General features: G+C 34.6%; 1 protein-coding gene across 7 annotated transcripts in view; it reads right to left on the reverse strand.

The window, feature by feature from the left end:
• The window catches only part of MAP3K7 (mitogen-activated protein kinase kinase kinase 7), a 49,149-nt gene that overhangs the window by 13,808 nt on the left and 19,130 nt on the right, over positions 1-16,211 (reverse strand). For 2 of the 7 annotated variants that reach the window (XM_036380847.2, XM_036380851.2), the window contains exons 7-13: positions 14,225-14,353; positions 12,019-12,149; positions 11,527-11,608; positions 10,261-10,412; positions 9,491-9,650; positions 6,846-6,926; positions 558-622 (exon numbers count right to left, since the gene is read on the reverse strand). In XM_036380847.2, coding sequence (XP_036236740.1) covers positions 558-622; positions 6,846-6,926; positions 9,491-9,650; positions 10,261-10,412; positions 11,527-11,608; positions 12,019-12,149; positions 14,225-14,353 — 800 coding nt within the window. Of the gene's footprint in view, positions 1-557; positions 626-6,845; positions 6,927-9,490; positions 9,651-10,260; positions 10,413-11,526; positions 11,609-12,018; positions 12,150-14,224; positions 14,354-16,211 lie in introns of all 7 variants that reach the window. The other 5 variants (XM_036380846.2, XM_036380850.2, XM_036380849.2 and 2 more) reach the window with 3 other exon arrangements.

Consider the following 16,211-nt stretch of genomic DNA (forward strand, 5'->3'; position numbering starts at 1 on the left):
GCGATGTTATTACAAAATATCCTTTTGAAACAGTATTTTTTTTAACACAAAACTTTTTGACAACACCCTGCTGTAAATCTTTCACAAGAAATAGAGATATCTTGTAATTTACTATTCAGAATTCAGAAATTGATAATAAGTAACATTTATTATACTGATGCACATGCTTTTTATTTTCATGCAGAAAGTGAGTCTATATATAACTGTTTTACACAATAAGCAGCAATTACAATTGTTTCCTACATACAGAAAGATGAAAAGGCTTTCCTGTGTAACATGTGCCCTCAGCCAAATTAAGCAGTACACAAAAAAAACATGTGTACATAAAAGTGATAAATACTGCATAAGCTATACAGAAAATGCTTCTCATCTAGAGCTCATTCATAGCTACCCTCATGGAATCTCATTTCAATGCAATACAAACAACACTACAGTCTGCCAAGCTTCCACATCATTTCTATGAAAGCATCAAAGGTGAAGATTTCCAGGTCAGTTCCCCAGTACAGATTTGGTGCTGACTTTACTGAGAGGCAAAGAAGAGATGAGAAGGACATTACCTGACTGGACTCTGTTCCAGCAACACTAAGATCTTGAATGGATCTGCGCCTCTGCTGTCCGTTTCCTGCTGGGAAAAAAACAAAACAAAAACAAACCAGTGAAATATATTCAGAACAAAATAAGAAGGGTGCGACTGTTGCAGAGGAGCTTGGAATTTGTACAAATCCACAGAGACAAAGTGAGAGAGGGGGAGAGACAGCTGCAGAATTTTAACTCAAAACATGCTGGCCTGTCAACAAAAAGTATACCCTAATACAATAACCACTCCTACCACATGAATAGCTGCTGCACTCTACTCCACCATCTTCTGTCACATGTATTTGGTCAGGCTTAGTACTTGGGGCAGGAGCTGATGACGACATCTATTTCAAGTGCGTTACGTTATGGGGATTTCTAAAAGCTAAACCACAAAGATAACAGGCTGCCAGCCTTAACCTGTTGCTCTTTGGCTTGCTCAAGGAACACAGCAAGGACTCCTGCCTGCGTGACACTCCCCTCAAGGAAAGTAAGAAGCGAAAGCGCTTCCTTCTGCTCTCCTGTCTCCTTCAGGGGAACGAAACTATGTCCTGTTCTCATGCTCTGAGAAGTGTGAAAAGGGGACCGTTCAGCTAAATCACATCTCACCATCAACCTACGAAGCACAATGCTGTAATCTTTTCCTCTTCTCCTTCCACCTGTTCGCAATTATCCATCAGTGACAGCTACATAAAACAGTTTAAATTTTAGCACTGACAAGCAATCAAAGGCATTTTCAGGAAACAAAATCTCCTTAAAAATAAAAGGAGATTATGCAACAGAATCTCCCTGACTACTTTGATTTTTATTACAGTGATTGTTTATATTATCTCTTGAGAGCAGGTCAGCTGTCCAAAAGGAAACACCAAAATGTCCTGAGTAACAGCTGACAATGCTCAAAATTCTTGCTCTTAACTCTGTGCATTACGTAACTCTGCTACTGGAAGGGAGCATCTGAAACATGTACTGCAGCCATGGCAGCCCCTCGCCCAGCAGCCCCACACTCAGCCACCAACACGGCTCACTCAAAGCCCTGCAAAAGGCATCACATTGCTGACCTTTTAGATACTTCTCATTCAGCATAATTCCCACGACTCCAAGCCTATCCTGACACATGTTTTGAATTGCAACAGTTACTACAAAAATGTAAGACTATTTAATATTAACTGATATATTTAATAAGCCTTTAATTTTTTAAATATATGTATTATTACACATAGGAGCACACTACCACGAAACAGCAATACAAAATGCTTAGTGTCAGTTTATCAATTTGTCATGATATTTTAAAATTTATAGAAGGTACTTTAAGAAACAAGCATATAAGAAAGTCAAGCAGGATTCTAAAACGAAAAAGAATATACTTTTTGCTCTGACTACAAACGGATTTGAATTGCAACTGTTCTGTGGTCTTGGTCTTATGCTTCTGAAATTCAGGGAAAGTATATACTTACCTAAGCAACAACGGCTAAGTTTGTTTAATACTTTCATATGGGGATCTTGTGAATTACAAATCTATGTCAAAATGTCTGAACTTGTTCATTTGCAGTGAACTTTTTCTCTATGCAATTGTTTAACAAACAAGATTATACATTTAATAGAATTCTGTGCTGTGGATACTTCATCTGGCTGCCACAGCTCATCTCAATAGGCAACATATGTGCAATCCACCCACAACTGATACAAAATTATGTGCACATTTCATTCAACAACATTGTTATAAAATTAGCTCAGCTGAAATAGGCTTGCAAAAATATCTGAAATTCTCATTTCAGATTAGCAACATTTGTGAATTTAAAGAACCCAGCGCATGTGTTGCTGAAATATTAGAACATGGCTGCCAAAATGTTAAAATAATCAGGGTGGGGTGCAAGAAAGAAAAGAAAATGCCTTGCGGGAAGGGAAGGGGTGGGAGGGAAAGAGGGGCCAAAACTACTGTTGTAAAAAATGAACACCTTTAAATGAAATATCTTCAAGTTAGTAGCATGAGGGAAGAGCAAGCTCAACTAGGCAATGCCATTTTAATTAGTATAATACTGCAGACATCTGGCAAATAGCTTCAACAAGGCAGAAACAGACTACAAATCCACAAATACTTATTGCTCCAGATTCAAGACAAATTTCAACTGAAAAATACGCTGTACAACAAAACAAAAAATATTTATTTGAAAAGCTCATGGGTACTTTATGCTTTCCTCTCCCAGTTTTGATCTTGTTCTTACCTCTATGTCCATTTAAAAATATTTTTTCCTCATTATAAAACTAAGAGATTTGTACATGGACAGAAGTTAATCCACAGTAACATGATGCACAGTGTCAGGCTTTTGGTGGTTTACAGGATTTTAAGATTAAAAAGCAAAAGTCACAAATATACTTCATGGCCTCAGGACAACCCATTTCACATAGTGTTATTTATTTTCTAAAATTAAATTCTAAAGGAACAGGAAACTTCCATCACGTCCTGCCCCACATACTCTAGGCAAAAATAAATTGTACAACTTATTAAGCTTTTGATCACCGCCCCCACCCAGCCGCCAAATATCCAGACCAGCTATGACCTCTTCTCCCTGCCCTTTAGCAGATACTTGCATCTCCTTTTACACTTTCTTATTTACTCACAGTCCTCTCTCTTCCTTACACACCTACAGGGCTCAAGCCTGTCTCACAGTGCAGGATGATTAGTGACTGCAACACTGCTATAAGACATTCTGAAGAAGTTAAAACATTGATCTGAATTCCAGAAGAATTAAATGATCTTCCCTGATTAAGGGAAGACAAGGGTGGGATTTCTGGCATACATTGATTTTAAAAGTAGATAGAAAAACTACAGACCTACAGCATCCATAATTCCTATCCACCTTCTAAAGACCTTCTACAAAATGTTCCTATCTTGAGTAATCATTTATGCAGTGTCAATGTTATAAAAATTGTAACGCTGTGGCACAGTTTCAGATGACAAAATTACAAAGCCAAATGCACACATGCTAAATGCACGAGATGTCTAACATTGCCAGTGAAGAGAAGGCTGTACTTGTAGGTATATTTGCTAGATGCTGCTTGAATGGTTTCTACCAAAAATGTATACAAACTAGAAATCATATTTTGTTTCTTGAAACATAAGGATACTTAAACTTTTCGCACTTATTAGGGTTTTCATTTTTTATATATAAATATGTATATAAAAATAAAGTTGGTGCTTATAACCTGTATTATACATACTGTAAATGAAAAAAAAATGATACATCACTAGGCTATCTGGTTACAGGATATCACCACTGCAAACTCATTTGCTAAGCTGTTACACAAAGGAGGAATTTTTTGACCCATCTTTCAGTTTTTAAGTTTTGTAAGCTAGTAACACAAAATAACATCTCAAATGAACAAATATCTCTCTTCACTCTTACAGTACTTATTTAGAAAGAAGAGCAAATATATTCTAAAAACTTCCCCTTCTGACAATATTTTACCTTTAATTGATAAAGTATGTATTTTACGACCTTGGAAGCATAATCAGTTCATGGACGAAATGCAGTTGAAGCAACGCATTACGAAAACCCCCAATGATAGCAGATGTAGCACTCATACTTCCAAAATAGCCCTGCCCAAAGCAGCTGACTCATGGTAACATGCCTGCCTGGTGCTTCCCCTCTCTGGGCAGCAGCTGCTCTACCATGTGCTCAGCACAACTCCAGGCAGCAGCACAGACCGGCGCTTGTGCGGCTCCAAGGACAGGGACAAGCTGCTCGCCCCACCGAGGGACGTGCCCAGGGAACTCTGCAGGAGCTGGGTCTGTGGCAGAAGTAGCATGGAACATAACTGGGTGGGACTGAGATGGTGGCGACAGTTTGGGGGTCTTGGAAGCTTAGGGGTCTAGAAAGTGAAAAGTGTGTTCAGAGGCCAGAACTGAGAGCTTTGTGCTGAAAGAGTAAAGAAAGGAAAGAAGTGAGAACTATACAGATGAATATAATTAGTTTACTGGGCAGATGATCATGTTCTGTCATGTAATGATTAATATCATTTTTTCTGGCTTTGGGATTATTACTGGAAAGCTGTTCTGACAACCGGAAAGTTTTCAATATAAAGCCCAGATTTATTTGCAGACAATTTACATATTTTTTCTGTAGTGCCAATACTGTCTTTTAGCTTAAGTAGTCATCTCTTCCTAGTTTTTAGCAGCAGATTCATCTATAGAAAATAATTATTCATTCTCAGCTTTCACTTTGTGAGCTAAAAAAAGCCATGCTTTCAGATTTGTTTTTATACTCTCTATACCGCTCATATCCTAGTAACTCTTCTTCATATTATTATTTGAGTGCATGTATGTTTCTTTCATATGGCTGACCAGAAGAGTATGTTAAATTCCTGATTCAAACTCAACAAGGGCCAGTAATGGTGTCAGTGCTTCTTTATTTTTCCTGGAAATGCACCTTAAGATTTCAGTTTTTCACAACTACATTAAATTCGTGGCTCATACTACCTGGAATTAATCTGCATGCATGTGCTATGATCCCATGTCATCTTATTAATAGAAATTGTTGTCAGTGCATGACCCTGGATTTTACCCTATTTCTATTCAGTCACAGCAAAATTCTCCCTACCTATGTGATATTCTAATCCTCCTCTTAATAAATAGTTGCTTCTGATAAAGCATTAACTCAAACTTATTTCACTTAAATATTTTAGGAATAAATTTTGAGAAAACTCCTTAATATGCTTGCTCCAACCCTATACCTTTTTATTTCTACAGGTTTCTATTTCTTTCACATGTATTCCAAATTCTTGAAATTCCTATCCTGACAAGTTCAATTAAAATAGACCAGGTGAAGAATTTTTAATGACTGCCTCTGCCTAACTAAGAAACCAATAGACTGGTACAATACAATCTGTTTTGTGAAAACAACATTGTATTTTATTTCACTGACTTCTTCATTATTGCCTAAAAGTTTCAAAGTTTCTTGGAAGCCTCAATGTTTTTATGTACAGACAGTGTATGGAGACAAGAGGCACTCATTAGCTGCTAGAGCTTATTTACCAGGCTCTCATCATGAGTTAACACTGAAACTGGACAGATGTCTTCACTTTTGCTTTCCTTGCTTTCTCAGGATTTCATTTATGTCAGTGCAGGCCAGGATTGCTTGAGAGTTACAGTGGGAAGCTACTCTAGTGAACTTTTTTGCCAATTTGTTAGCCTCAGTGCCAAAGAGGTTTGCTTTTTTATGGGTGCTATTGCTCCTTGGAATCTACTTTCTCATATTCTGTATTTTTACTGTAATCTTCAATAAAGTTATTTGAAAGAAATGTTTGTACAAAATTATCTTTTGCATTCAACTTTTTAATACCTAACAATATCAAGATTTACAAAGAAACTTCCTCAGATGACAGAAATTTAGAATAGGAGGGCCACGGTTTTTAGTGGATTCCTAGATACTTTCACTCACATTTCCTCATTTTCTGCTTCTGACATATCACTCTGAAGTGACTTGCATACTGTTAATGGTATGCCTATCACAGTTTGGGATTGATTATACTTATTTTTAGGCTTTGAGAAGTATGAAATGAAAGAAAGAAAAATGTCATTCTACTAACTAAAAAAAGACTTGGAATACATGAGAATTATTCATTAAATTCCCAAATGATATTCCCATCCATGGTGCCTGATTATATTAATTTTTTTCCTATCAAAAGCCTCTCCGAGTAATTTTAGTTGGCATTAACTTAAACACAACAGCAATACCTCATGCACACACATTTTAGCCCTAGAAAAGTGTACTCAAATATAAGAATTACACAGACTAAGTGTTAATGTTTTAATCACAAATATCACATGGATTTAAAGTTCTGTACATCATTTATCTTAGGTTTTTTTTCCACTATGATCTGATTAAAAATGGGAACCTAAACACAACAAAGATCAGGGCGAATCAATTACCTAGACAGGAATTTTTCAACTTAGTTCCATTTTCACCAAATGAGGTACTGTAATACAAGACTGCATATATAGTTTTCCTCTATAAGAAGACTCTGAACATCAAGATCGTAACGGAAAAAGTCCTTTATCAGTAGAAGTAAATTTGATTAGAAGATTGAACAATTTACTGATAAAAGTAAGTTTGTAATAAAATATCATGCTCCTCTTTACTGAAACATTATGAAAAATTTAGTGGGATAATTTCTGGGCCTGTCCTAAAGCAACTGGAGCAAGAAGTATTTCAGCAGTCTGATCATTATTCCGGCATCTTAACCAACTGACCCGTTCACCTGGTCTGCGATACCTGGTATGATGATCTCAGGGACATCCAGAATGTTGCCAAATGAAGCAGTTTTACGATGGCCTCGTTTAGGCTTGGAATAGGCTGAAAAAATACACATATACAATACACATGCAAAACACTAAAATGGCAAGAGCAAAATTATTAAATTCCTAATACTGCATTTTTCATATATTTGGTTAAACTAGAGTTCATGCAAAAATGTGTCATGCAGAATAAACTGCATTGCCTTCCACTCATGCTTACACATAGTAAAGCAACTGTTAAAAAGCAAAAAATGCAGAACTAGCCATCATTACAACACAGTGTAATTAGTTATAGTTAGCAACACAAAAGTCAAACACAGAAAGCAGCATGGCAACACAGAAGGGAAAACCAAATGTAATTATCCAAACAGAAAACAAATTAAATTATTTCAATTCACCTATACATTCAGAAAAAAAAAAAAAACCTTGATTGCCTGAACTTAACTAACATTTTCTCTTTAGTGTTAGGCACAAACTATTTTATTAAAAAGTCTAATAGCTAGGTACTTCTGCTTCTTTAAGTCACCTCCTTTCAAAGGAAATCTCATCTATCTCTGAAAAAATATTTACTTTTACTACATTTGACAATCATTCCTGCCAGTTACTCTTTTATCCTTCCAGTGAAGATTTTTTGTTTTGAAAACTGGATTTAACTACCAGCTTTTTAATTTTTGAATAATGTTCAAGAAACATTATACACCTTGAAATAAAATCTAATCATACTTTTTTTATTTTACCGCTTCTGTAGTTTAAGATAAATAGTTCCTATTTGAAGAAAAATCTGAATGCATCTCCCAAAGGTAGAACATTGTAGCATACTCATTTCAGTAAGTAATGGTGATGTGCATTACATGATTTACTCTTACAATTAATCCAGAGGATGATGGAACAAGATTAAATCATTTTCAACTTGATTTAACAACAGCCCAATCCTCACCCAGCCGTGCAATTTTTTTCAGGTTCACAGCATATTATTTCTGTCACATGGTTAACAAGATTAAAAAAAGAAACCAATACAGTGCTGTTTCACCTCTTTTTGAAAAAGTTATGGTCAGATGTGCTTGACCTCATTTCTCATAGTCCACTACTGCATGAAGCGATTTCCCAAAAATTATCCAAAGAACCCCAAACCAAAAATAGTATGTTCAATATGTACATTTATTTCAAGAAAAAGAAACCCTTCAGTCATAACAAAAAAACACCAAAAAGCCCTTAGATTATTTTGAATAGTAATTATAATTTCAGAGCAATGTACTTAAAGAAGACAAACTAGGAAAATTAAAAACTCTTACAAAGGAGGGACAGGCTATCTCTGATAATGTCAAAAAGTTACATTAAGAATGTCAGCGACCAAAGTGAGTCCTGACATGTTTTAAAATAAAACCAGCACAGTGTTATTACCAGGTAAGTACACAGCTGCCTTCTGTGTTAAGAAACCTTTATAGATATTCAGGGTGAGATGTGCTACACAGTCATCCAGTCAAAGACTGACAATACAATAGACAGATTTTGGAATAAGGCTTTAAAATAAAAACATTAAAGTAAAAAAAAAATAGGGCAAGATAAATATTATTTCAGTACCTCAGTATTTAATAAAACAAGATCCTGGAGTAACCATAACACAATGAAGAACAAAAATGAAACAGCCATGGTGCACAAGAAAGCCAGAATTTGGATTTCTTATTAATTGCAGATACTCAACTACCCTAATTTTAATATTGGTATAAACATACTCAAACAGCTAAATAACCCTGAACTAACCAAAGTAATTTTGCTTAATTATTTAAATCTGTGCTTATATATCATAACACAAAAAACTTTCACATATGGTACTTAACACCTGAAGTTTACATATATTAACAAACAGTATCTTTGATGAAGAAAAGAGACAAGAAAGTGTTTGCCAAGTGTACACATTTTTATTAATTTGCTCTTCTGGGATGAATCAAGATTGCTTTCACCATAATATTATGTATTTATACTTACAGATAAATTCTAATTCTCTCACAGATTTAAGGTTTAGACATGACAGTTTATATCTGACGGAAACCTGGCAAAACACCTGTAGCTTTTTTTTAACAAAAGACAACAATGCTTTCTTAACCTGGTGAGTAAAATCTAATTATGTTTCTCATTTTGAAATCTGTCACAGTGGATTTTTAAACTTATTTGGGAACATGAACTTTAAACCTACCTTTTAATTTCAAAAGTATTATAGAGACAACCCTGAAGAATATGTTATTATATAAATAATTACGCTAGCAGAGATGAAATAACACTATTTCAGATAAAAAGGAGAAAGTTGCGCATTTGGAATAGGACTGATATTTAGAAGTCTCATAATGCTTTTTTAAAAAAGGTAAAAATCTAATTCAACAAAATTTCTAAAACTTTTAAAATACTCAATTAAAATACTCAGTCTTGCTGAGTGTATAACCATAAATAAAGGCATTTTCCCCCCACAATTAATAAAGGACAATCAAGACTACAGGAAAACTTTAAGTATTGTCATATAGCTACTGTTGACAACTTTCTGTAAGACTATGCATGTTTTATGTTTTCCTTCCTCCTTTATTTCTTTCCAGTTCTTTAGTTTACTCCCCAGACATCATTAAATTTTACCTGTGATGGAAGCTATTCTTGCTTCTATTTCAGACATGTCAGCGCTCATCCTTTTGGCTTCTCCGGAAACAAGGGCGGACGGTGGTCGTGCGCGAACATCTGACAAGCTCTCAACACTGCTGCCACGAGATGGGGGCAAACTCAAACGGCCAGGGTCACCCTGTTTAACAGTCACACCTTGTGAAAAAAAATTCTGCACAAGCCCCTCCATATTATGCACCAGTATGTTTCTACAATATGCATTTTCAAAGGGACAAGATTTAAAATTCATAACACAATAAATGGCAATAATTGGTATCTACAAATGGAATATCTGCAGCTTTAAAAATAATCTAACTTCACACAGACAAAAAAATCAGCAGAATTAGGCCAATATTTTCATAAGAGTATCTTTGTATTTTTGTATTCCACTTGAATTCTACTTCAAAATTCACCTAAAATGTTTAATCCTTGATGTCATACTAGTATTTTGGTTATAAATTAAGGCAGCAATTTTCAAACATACTTTTTAAATCTAATAAATACCATTGAATACACTGGAGATGTATTTAAAGGGATTTATTAGATTAAAATTAGAGCCTTCCAGTTTACCTTTTTGGCACCATACAACATTTTTCTGTCCCTTTTCTTCTATATTCTTCTCCTATAACTAACTGGACCCAATTTTGTACTATTTTGAATGAGGACACATGTTTCAGAGCAGACACAACACTTATGTCTACCCATGTCCATTTTGTTACTATGGTTCAAAATTGCACCTGTTGGCTTACCGGCTGCTTGGCTGTATTTTTGATTTGCTGTGCCAATTTTGATTCTAAACGTTTAATAGTGTCATTGGTAGAAGCTCCTTGGAAGTCACTTGGCTCCATGTTAGCATCGCTCTTGTTACTTGTGTTTGTAGAAGTGATGTCCATGAATGAACCTAGAAACCAGTAACAAGGAAAAGCATTGGAGAATGTCCACTAAAAATACTGAAGTGTATCTCTTCACAGCAAAGCTCTCAGATGTCTAACTTGCTCTTAAATCAACACTTTTAAAAACTTTTAATGAAAGACAAGTAGCAAGACTGCTACAGATCAATTAGTATAAGAAGCAAGAGCAGTGAAAAAAGAATATCTATCTAAACACTATGATAACATTCTGAAGTAAATCTTTACCTTTCTTTGAAATTTTTAGGGTAGCTGTTATATTATATTAACAACACAGCAGCAACCTCATTCACAATTAATGACAAAGGCCATCATTAACTACAGAGCAGCACAAACACCTGAAAAATATCAGCCAATATCTATTCATGGTTTGATGTGATAAATTCACTTAAAATCGTGTGCTGAGAGGTGGAGAAAAACTACTAAAGTTAGTGAAATGCTAAAGCTGCAAAGATTTTTTTAATATAAAGATCACTAAGCTGCAAAGTAGTCAGTGAAGCTTTATCCAAAATAGCACCAATTTCTTTGGTGATAGAAAATAATTTAGCAGAGGAAGCTGGAGACATGTAAAATGAAAAACTACTTAAGTGGAAAAAAAAGTACTCTAAGCAATGAGAAAACTAAATGATTTTTTACTATTATTAAAAAAAGGATTTCTTTGAGGGCAAAACTACCTGAAAGTCTAGCCCACATTTTGTTCCATCCACCAAAATTTCTAGTGATTTTTCTTGCACTTAAATTACTGTATTTACTGTATAGTGAAGAACAGTGAAACATTTTAAATTGACAACTCCTAAACATTACATATGAGTAAAAGAGTGTCAATTGCTAGCAACATTCATGGGGAAAAAATGGAGACATTAAACCTGGGCATTTGGAGACAGCTTTTATTATAAGATTTTTCTTCATTACAAGTACACTTCAGCAAAACCATTTGACTGAGAACACTAAGTATGAAGTATTAACAAAATAAATAGGGTCTACTGATGCTTAAGATTTTGGACGTATTTTCCATTTTGAGTTCAAAATCAATGTAAGAACATGCTTTACAATCTATCTGCATCATTTCATGCTGCTGTTCTTTTTCTCTAACTTATACAAATGTACCTGTGCTAGTGGCAGAGTTGCTTTGGCCTTCATCTGAATACTGGCAAGGATATTGCAGAGGTTCATCAGCTCCTGGAAAGTACTGTGAAAAAACAGTAATTATTTAATTAAAAAGTAATTACAATTGTTTTAAAACTATTTAAATAGTACCTCGTAATTTACAAATGTAAATTATATATTACATTTATAATAATTTATTTAGAAGATAAATGAATGCAATTATTTTCAATAATGTAATACATTAGATACACCTATGACTTTGTTTATTTTCTCAAATCTATTATGAGTTATTACACCCCTTCAAAGAGGAAATATATACATATATATATGTATATAAGACGAATTATTTCCCTTCAATAACTTGGTAATTTTTGTCAAAAACAGAGAGGCAAAAGAAAACACGCAAGCCCACCTTTGGAGTGTGATGAACAGCATAGTTTTTGTACATCAATTTTCCAGCTTAATAGTTTAAGAAATTATTAAAATACTTACCCGCATCAAGTGTGTCATTATTTTAACAATTTCCTCCATGGATGGCCGTTGGGAGGGATCCTTGGACCAACAACGGGTCATCAAACTCTCAATTGGTTTAGGTAAATTCTTGATCAGTGGTGGCCGAGTACCTGCAATGGAAATTATAAAACACCTTTAAACTTTTTAAACAGACTCTAAAACAACTGAAAGTGTCTGATCTTGCTCCAGTATTTTGCTATATAAATAAAGGAAAATGCAGAATTAATTTTAATCTGGATTAACTGGCTGGTACTTAGTTTTCTCTCTTACAAACAAAAAACTGACAAGAAAAGTTCCTTTGCACTACACAGCAGCAGTAGAAAAAAATTAAACTTTTCCTTCTGTACAGGTTTGAATACATTCACCGACTGACCAAATACAGCATATTACAAAGGCTAATGACATGTTACTTCTTTCTCAAGAATAAAGTTCTAGAACAAATTAGAAAGCAAGTAATAACAGTCTTTGGTTCCTAATGCTGTACTCACAAGAAAAAAAAAGTCAAAATAAAAAAACAAAATTAAAAAAAAAAAAACAAAAAAAACCAACAAACAAAACAAACAAACAGAAAAACCCAGAAGACTTAAAGTATTTTTGAAAGCTGCTCCTAAGAACATCCTGAAAAATTATCAGGCCCTGCAACTACCAATTTTGTGTGACTTTTTCATGGTCTATACTAATTTTTAATAACATTTTACTTCAACTATTGTGTAACTATTCAGCTGTTTTTTGCTTCAAGTTCCTCCTCTTATTACAGTTGTGCTGGATATATGAGACACAGAGATGGTTTGCAAAGAAAGTAAGTATTTAAGAATATATTAAACAGAACAAGTAATACATGAAGTAAGAATGCCACAATAGTTTTAAGTGAGATGAAGTGCACTAACACTAACTAACTTTCCTTCTTAAGAAAAAGGAAAAAGTAAATGGAAAAAGATAAAGATAAAATTTTAAAGCAAAAGTAGGTAGAGACAGTGAATTTTAAGGTATACTCCCACACCTTACTGAGGCTTCCTAATTTAGCACTAGATTTACACTTAGTTTTACAGTAAATGCTTTTATGCAAGGCACATATCACTCCTAATCTCAACATCCAGTGTCCTTGAAAAACTGGAGAATCTCATTCGTCATTCAAAAATGGCATTTGCAAACATCTCTCTATATGCATTATTAAGACTATAATATTAATTGATTCTGTCTCTGTCTGCCCCATTCTCTTCTTTGAATAGGATATGCCTGTGCTCACCTTATGCTTCTATCATTTACTACTGAAGCAATGACACTCAGGCAGAGTACCAGCCTTCATTGCTTGTTAAATTTTTTCTTCCAAAAAGTTGGCGCTAGCCTTGATGTTGTCTCTCACAAATGGCAGAAACTCTTTGCAGACATTCACTGAACTACTTCACTATCATTACTTTATTACTCAAAAGATTGTTTTGTCATGGTACCTAAAAACACAGCAGTAAAAAAGTTACACTTCCAGCCTGAAGATACTACAGCCTACTCTACTACACTGACCAATGTTACACTACAGCTTTAAAGAAAGCAATCCATTTGAACACAACCACTGTGTCCTGTTCATAGTCTAAGCTCCTGAAAATCTGTTCTGCATAGCACCTAGCACAGTAGAGTGCTGCTCCATGAGTGCAGGTACCTGGGCATAAAGGTAAAACCATTCAAACAACAGAATAAAAAAAAAACAAACCCAAAAACACCACAGATGAAAAACAAAAATAACATTTTTAATGCCTAATGTTCCTGGAGGAGGTTTCATAGTTTCTAAGATTTATAAACACAGGTTAAGTTACTTAAAGTTACACATTTCTTGTAGATGTCCACCTAAAAAAAAAAAGTAGCTAATAAATGTAGCTAATAAAACCATCATTTAGCCAGGTAAGAGGTTTTTCTCAGATCACTTTTAAAATGGAGTGATGTAATAAACAGGGCATTACTCTCTATCCTTCTTTGTTCATACACCAGTTACACTGTAGCAAACACTGTAGCAGCCAAGTAACTCAAAACCTACACTGACACAAAGTGGCTGTTCAGTCTTTGTGACAAAAATGCATATTCAATGAAGCACAAAATGGAAACACTAGTAATTTAAAGCTGTACATTAAGAATGTTTAGCAAATTTATAGGTCATATACACAACTTCAAATGCAATAAAGTATTTTCAACTCACCATTGTGAACTGCCCACATTATCCGGAAAGCTGGACCACCAATCTCATCAAAAGGTTTCCTACGGGTGATTACCTCCCAGAGAATGATACCCCAACTGAAAACGTCACATTTTTCACTGTAATTGCTACCTGGAAGAAAGCCATCAATATAATTTTACTCTTTTCTATGTAACACGTCAAAAACAAATATAGTTTGAGCAGATCATAAAATCAGGCGGGAAAAGATCTCCAAGATCACTGAATCCAACCTTTCACTAAACCACAACACTAAATGTCATGCTGAGTCACTTCTTCAATGCTTCCAGGGATGCTGACTCCACCACTCCCCTTGGGAGTGGGCAGCTTGCTCCAATAAATAAATAAATAGCTTTACATACTTACTTTCACTTCACATTTAGTTTGCTGAGAAAAAACAGTTTTCTAAAGCTGACTGATTTATGCTAACTTAAATCTGAAATCACTTGACAGTATGACTGTTAAGAATGTCCCTCTCTGGGAATCAATCCTTTTCATTTGGAGTCATCTCGAAATGCTAAAATGCATCACTTTTCTTATATGATATAAACTGGAATTTATTAGGTTTTAAAAATCTCTTGCATTCAGGGTTTAATTGATTATGTTTGCTTCCTCTAAATATTCTTCAATTCACTTCCAACCTTAGTCACAATATGCCAGCCAATAACATCTGTCATATCCATTCCTCTTAATTAATTACAGGTCTTCAGAAGAACAACTAAGTTACCACATGAACAAAACAGGAGAGTCCTCAATTCCTCACAATCTTATTTCCTCCTTGTTTATTATTCTTATTCTTTTTGTAATGTCATTACTTAATTAAAATTCTTTGACCATAAATTCAATATTTCTAAGACTCCTAAGGCGCTGAAGACAGGATGGGGATATAGAATAATAAATAAAGATGTTCAGAGGCTATAAAGAAAGAATGTATGCTTTGCAACCATAACTCATGCAAATGCTAATAAGAAATGTGAATGGCTAATGACATGAGAATATATATGTGTGAATATGAATTATAGGAGATTTGCTCACCTATCTTCAAACAAGCATTAAAATTGGCATATAGTGGCCAAAAGATTTTTTTTTTGTTTATACCTAATCAGAAAGCATTATTCAGACTAATCATTTCAGTAACAGTGGAATTAAAGAAGTCTAGTTCCATGTGAATACCCACCATACAGCAATAATTGCAACAGGCTCCATCCACTACCTGTGAGCCAACTTCCTCTGCCCCCATACCTCTGACAAACTGCAAGGCAAATAGCCTGTTCTCTGGTCAGTTCCAGTCCAGCCAGTTTGCAAGGCAAACACAAGAAACAGACTGCAGCATGAACCACAAGCCCTCTTTAAGTGAAGGCACTAATTTAGACTTTACAAAACTCTCTAAGAATGTGGATCTCAAAAACTCTTGACATCTGTATCAAAGTAGCTGAATGTGGCTAATGAGTTCAAAAGGTACGAAGAAGAAAAAGTCAGCTTTATCAGTCAGCTTATGTTCAAAAATGTTGGAGAAAAAAAGTCATGTAAACAATTGCAGATCACTAAGGAAAGCAAAACAGTCTCATCCTATGCAGTCACAGAACTTCTGTAACACACAGCCTATAAAAACTAAAGTAGTACTATTCCCCTATTTGAGCAATGGAATTCTACTTTATGGCTGAGAAGTCTTGGACTAATTCTGAAAAGTGAGAGTCCAAAAGAGGTGAGAAAGTATTCTGTATTGTTTCCTTATATCCCAAAGCAATTTAATTTTTTTTAAAAACAGTTTCTTCTAATGGGAGTTTTTATAACAGAATTGCTCTCTTTTATTTCATCCTGATCTATAGCATAGTTTTTATTTAGATTATTTGATTTGTACAAGGCTTGAAGTGCCCTAAAGCCTTAGGTTTAAAATGGGGGAAAAATTCTTAATATTACAGTAACTAGTTCACTAAGCAACATGTTCTGCAACAGATGCTTTTCATGCATT

Source organism: Molothrus ater, chromosome 3 (assembly GCF_012460135.2).
Source record: "Molothrus ater isolate BHLD 08-10-18 breed brown headed cowbird chromosome 3, BPBGC_Mater_1.1, whole genome shotgun sequence".
Taxonomy (NCBI): Eukaryota; Metazoa; Chordata; class Aves; order Passeriformes; family Icteridae; genus Molothrus; species Molothrus ater.